This window comes from Saccostrea echinata, unplaced genomic scaffold (assembly GCF_033153115.1).
Source record: "Saccostrea echinata isolate AGI-Se365-2 ecotype Australia unplaced genomic scaffold, CSIRO_AGI_Sech_v1 ptg000002l, whole genome shotgun sequence".
Taxonomy (NCBI): Eukaryota; Metazoa; Mollusca; class Bivalvia; order Ostreida; family Ostreidae; genus Saccostrea; species Saccostrea echinata.
The window spans coordinates 11,352,482-11,358,274 of NW_026889751.1; the positions used below are offsets into that span (position 1 = coordinate 11,352,482).

Sequence of the window (5,793 nt, forward strand, 5' to 3'; positions counted from 1 at the left end):
TATAAACCATGGAACAATTCAGAGGACTTCCGAGATTTTAAGTCAAAGTAACATACCTAGACGATTCAGTCTTATACTTATTCGGTCCGAGCTATGACATATAGCAAAAGTTTGATAAGTCTCGTTTATGGGCGATTGGCCATCGGATAAAATACATGCCTAAGAAAATTCACAAAACATAAAATATATGGCTAAGAAAATTCACAAGACAAACTTATTTAATGTGACTTTTTCTGCAGAACTTTAACATTGTAAAATATCAATTTTGTTTTTGAAATCTTTTATAGATTAACAGACTGTAGGCCTAAAATTGTTAGATTGTTGAAAAATTATCATTGTAGCATATACCTGTCACTAGTAGTGTACAACATTGAACAGAAGAAAATAATGACCTACGCTTAATTGGCAAGGTGGGGGGGGGGAGAAATGTCTAGGTAACAAAACTTAAGGGAAACCTATTTCCTATACTTTCGGGAAAAAAATGTCAAGTGCGCGCAAAATTTGAAAGGCCCCCTGTAGTGTATATAATACATCTTAATGAATTCTATTGAGGATTTAGACATAAATCCAAAAATTAAGACGTCTTTGAAAAAAGGTAAATGAATTGAATTATTTTCAAGCATAAATAAATAAGATTCTATCTAATGATCAGCTCTCACCAGCATCATGTTTATGAACTTGGAATGTCCACAGGAGTTCGCAATTTTATCAATAAAGTCAATAAAAATCACTCGATTGACCAAGCCATGAGCTATGCGTTAGCATAGCGAACAGGAACGCATAGCTCATGGCTTGGTCAATTGAGTGATTTTTATTGACTTTATTGATAAAATTGCGAACTCCTGTGGAATGTCTTATTGAACGATATCATAAATTTGTTTAATTCAGTTGGGTTGGCTACGTTTGGAAAAATCTTGACGCTTTCAATACAAGACATTCAAAGATTGGCCAAATTAAGCTACGGAGAGGTAACAGGAGTTAAAACTGCTATTGCTCAGCAAGTTGTGACCCAGCCACCCCTCACAGGTAAGTCAGTGGCACACCCATCTAATTTCATAAATGAAAAGTCTATGTAAATCTACCCGTGCTTACTATAAAATGTATATGCAATTCATATTACAGCCTCTCAGTAGAAAGTATTTCCTATTTAAATTTCTATAAGATATAAGACTGTAATACTCAAAACTGTATACAGGGAAATTTTCGCCCGTTTTATTTTCGCCCCTTTTGCCCTATTCTCAGACAGGCAATTTAAAATGGGGCAAATTCAAAGAACACTGTATCATTTCTTAATGAGGTTGGATCCTGCAATCAAAAGTAATGAGAATTTTTTATCAAGTATATTTTTAGAATTTATACACATAGCTTAGTTAAAAATCAAAACAAAAAATGGGGGTAAATGCGCTTCTTTTGGTGCTACAGAGCATTTAGTTTGACCTTTTTGCACTGTAAATATGTCTTTCACATAAATCAATTTTTAAAAGTTTTCCTCCAATATTTTTTTTATTCAAATAGATTATGGGAACAAACACAATCTTATTTCATCTTGAATAGACACATTAAAATTTGTGACAACGAAAAAAATTTCAAATTACTCCGCATGTTCAATTATTTGACCTTTTTGCACTCAAAAAATTTCATTTTTTGCCATTAAAAATTTAACAAGCAAAAATATCATTTGAAAGTAATGACATTTTACTGAATTTAAGAAGAATGTTTAAAAGTATCTTATATATTCAGAAAATAAAATAAAAAGTGGGGGTCTGTGATGTTAATTTTTAGGTATAACTAAAATAGTGCTAATTTTAAGCTTAAAATAGGGATATTTTTTTCTTGATTTTCACAATATATTTGCTATATTTATCAAATATGATGATAGAATTCATGACAGTTTATTTAATATATAATTTAAGACCAGTATAAAACAGTTCACTGCACAAAATAACTCTGTGTGTAGACTGCATTTAAAAATAGGAACCCAAACTTCACATCCTTTAAATACTTCGAAAGAGAAAAAAATGATCATTTTCTTTTAAAAAACCTTCCGCCATAAAATATAGTTCCTCACTTAATCCTTTCTGTATGGAATTTAATCCTGGAGTTTTAACTGAATATAGTTTAATTGGCATTGTAGAATCCAAAATTATTGTAAGAGTTAAAACTTTAAGCAGAATTTTTGAAATATAGGTTAAGATATAAATCTGCTCAAAAGCTCAGGAGCGAACCTCGTTAAACAGAACTGTGACTGGGCGTGATAAAATTGTTTGCAAGTGTGAAAGGGTGAAAATAACTGTGAATACAGTATAATAATAAAAATATAATATATAAGATTAGGAGAACAGGTCAAATACTGTTGAAGGGGTGACAGATTCAATTCCCAATCCAGCCATACATTTTCTCCTTTCCTGTTACATAATTTGGTTCTGTTGACCACCCTTGGTCTTGCAGGTGGAAATCCTGCCAATAAGAACTTGGAATGTGTCTTTAAGGGCAAAGACAATTTGAGAAGGGAGGAATATAATGGTTTGGGCCATGGATATTGGCCTGGGCAGTTTTTATCTCAAACTCGATTGGTCTGAGGAAAAATGTCAAGTTAATCTAGTGTCAGTGGAAAAGTATGTGACTAGTGATGCAGGAGTCACTGGTTTGATTCCCTGTCCATGCAGTCATACGTTTTCTCCTTTGGTCTTACACTACAAGTAAATGGAAATTGACAGAAGTATTATGTTTCCTCCATTTACATTTTTTCAGTGCTTGCACACACTAAATCTCTAAGGCTTGAAATCCTCAGATCTAGTCAGTTGATGCCCCCTAGGAGAGCATATGATATGATTTTGTAAATATACAGTCTTTCATTGTCCTGCATGTCATCATTTTTACTTTCACATACATTTAATTTTTTTATCAATTAAGCCATGATAATTAATTATCTTCAGCTTTTGATATACAGAGAGGTACAGAGAAATGCCCAGAGAGTTTGAAGCTGGGAAAACTATCCACAGGTTGCAAGCAAATTGATGAAGTTTTAAGAGGTACAGGAAAAATTTATGATTTACAGGAAACATTAAAGAGATCGAACCAACAAGACAAATCATACCTCAAGTTATTCTTAAAAATATAAAATACAGTACTCAGTAGTACAAATTACTTTTGTTTTTTATAGGTAGATTCAAAAATAATTCAGAATCTAAACCAAATTTAATTGACATGAGGGGCTTTAACGTATATTTTTTGAAGGAGGGATTTTAACAAGGGGGATAACTGAGATATGTGGCGAGAGTGCTAGTGGAAAGACACAGTTTTGTCTACAGCTCTGTCTGAGTGTACAACTACCCCCAGACTTAGGAGGCTTAGCAGCAGGTATGTAAAGTTAGCAGTAAATCCTGGAAAATTCATGTTCTGTAAAACAAAAAATCAGGACTGAAAATCATGGGCATTATCAATACATGTAGTTTAAAGAAGCTTTCATTTGTAATTTTTTGTCCCATGATTTTGTCATTCAGAGTCATATATGGCAATTTTCTTTTATCAATTAGAAGTAACATTGAAAGTACATGTATAAACATAGTTTACTTGTTCAAATTAATTTATACAGTAAAACCTTTTTATCTCAAACTCGATTGGTCTAAGGAAAAATGTCAAGTTAATCCACAGTTTGAGATATTGAGGTTAACTACATAATGGAGATTGGTTGGGACTTCCAACTCCCTTCAAAATATCTCTGGTATTTGAGATATCAAAGTTCAAGATACCCTTGTACCAAAGTTCAACTGAACTTTCATGTACCGGTATGTATTTTCTCTAGCAATTTGAGACTTGCAAGGTACATTTAAGTCTCCTGTGAACGGAAGGTGGTTTACATTACTGAAGATGTTTGTATGTCATTTATATCTATGATTTCATTGTGGGTATTTTTTTTTGTTGGTATGGGAAAAGAAACATTTTTATCCTGTGTTGTTCAGATAATCTTTCAATGTATGCTTATCTTTACCAACAGGTGCTGCATATATTTGCACTGAAGATGCTTTTCCGAGTAAAAGACTTGGTCAGATTATCAATTACGTGAGCCGACGATCAGAGAGGCACAGACAGATAGCATTTGGAGATCAGATTTTCATTGAACATGTACCAGATCTGGTAACCATTGCACAATCCTACGATATCATGCCATGTCAAAATACTGTTGTAAACCTTATTTCAAGTTTCCACTTGTTACAAAACAACCAATTGAAAAATGGTAAAGAGGTTGATAATGACAATCGAAACAGCAATTTTTTTTTCATCAAGGCATCCTGATGCCTAACATCATCACTAATTTTTCCTTTTTGCCTGGTAAATTGTAGGACAGTTTGAATGTGTGCATACATCAGAAACTACCCCATTTATTGTCAAGTGGAAATGTGAAGCTACTGGTCATAGATTCTGTGGCAGCCGTGTTCAGGAGTGATTATGACTTAAAGGACATGTACAAACGCTCTAAGCACATGGCTTCTCTTGCTGCAAGTCTACAACAGCTCAGCTCTAAATACTGTCTACCTGTTGTTTGTGTTAATCAGGTTTGTTGTGGTCAATTATTTGGTGTATTCCATTCAAAGTGTTTACAGGTTTTCTTATCCTAGTTTCTAGGAGGTTTATTCTTTCTTTTATACTATAGAAAGCATGTTCAAAAAACCTTAATACATCATAGACACAAATAGCTAGTGGTTAGTTAATGCATTTGCTTGTTTATTCATTTTAAATTAGTACTGCAAAATACAGTGTGTTAGTTTAATTATTATTGATTTTGTTGGATATAAACATCTGATTTTAAATTTCTCTCAAAGTCCGATTCAACAAATATTTTTTATTGTTTGTATATAAAATTCTCAGTTGTTTATTTTGGTAAAGAATTCCATTTACAAATATTTTGATTTCCTTGAATTGTTAGATTTTAAGATACATATTTTTCAGAATTGTCCATTACTTATGACAGGTGACAGATTCTATGCAGACAGCTGTTAAGAGCAAGGTTCCTGCCCTTGGACTGGCATGGTCTAACCAGGTCACATCTAGACTGAGTCTGGCTAGAACAAGTCGAGAACTTGATCTCCCAAGAACAATGCTCAATGGAGCAGTGGTTGGCGGATTTTCCACATCTATTAGGACACTAGAAGTTGTGTTTGCACCCAATCTACCTAACCTTACTATTATGTATGTGATTGATCAGGAGGGCATTAAAGCTTTAACATAAGAGCTCTTAGATTTATTGTTGGTACATGTATTGTCATTTGCTGTTCAGTTGATGTTTAGTTTTTAGCTCACCTGAGCTGAAAGCTCAAGTGAGCTTTTCTGATCACATTTTGTCTGGCGTCCGTCTGTCTGTCTAGCTGTCTGTCCATCCGTCTGTCTGTCCGTCTGTAAACTTTTCACATTTTCGACTTCTTCTCAAGAACCACTGGGCCAATTTTGACCATACTTGCCACAAAGCATCCTTGGGTAAAGGGAATTCAAATTTGTTCAAATAAAGGGTCATGTCCCATTTCAAGGGGAGATAATTAAGAATTAGTGAAAATTTGGTGTCATCTTTCAAAAATCTTCTTCTCAAGAACCATTAAGCCAGAAAAGTTGAAACTTATGTGAAACCTTTATGATATAGTGAAGATCCATTTTTGTACAAATCATGACCCCCAAGGGTAGGGTGTGGCCACAATAGGGGATCAAAATTTTACATAGGAATTTTTTTTTAAAAAATCTTCTCAAGAACAACAAAGCTTTGATCAGTCATATTGATATGGAAGCATCATCAGGTAGTGT

General features: G+C 33.6%; 1 protein-coding gene across 1 annotated transcript; it reads left to right on the forward strand.

The window, feature by feature from the left end:
* The first annotated feature begins 473 nt into the window (after positions 1-473).
* Positions 474-5,232, forward strand: LOC133200431 (DNA repair protein XRCC3-like). Its single transcript, XM_061336232.1, has 7 exons — positions 474-595; positions 889-1,026; positions 2,937-3,032; positions 3,238-3,360; positions 3,998-4,137; positions 4,344-4,556; positions 4,973-5,232. Exons 1-7 carry the CDS (start codon positions 538-540, stop codon positions 5,228-5,230), a joined length of 1,026 nt encoding a protein of 341 aa, XP_061192216.1. The 5' UTR covers positions 474-537; the 3' UTR covers positions 5,231-5,232.
* The last annotated feature ends 561 nt before the right edge of the window (positions 5,233-5,793 follow it).

Coding starts and splice junctions, on each gene's coding strand:
- LOC133200431 (XM_061336232.1), top strand. CDS start 538: ATGAATTCTATTGAGGATTTAGACATAAATCCAAAAATTAAGACGTCT. Junction 1,027..2,936: donor GACCCAGCCACCCCTCACAG/GTAAGTCAGTGG, acceptor AATTATCTTCAG/CTTTTGATATACAGAGAGGT. Junction 4,557..4,972: donor CTGTTGTTTGTGTTAATCAG/GTTTGTTGTGGT, acceptor TACTTATGACAG/GTGACAGATTCTATGCAGAC.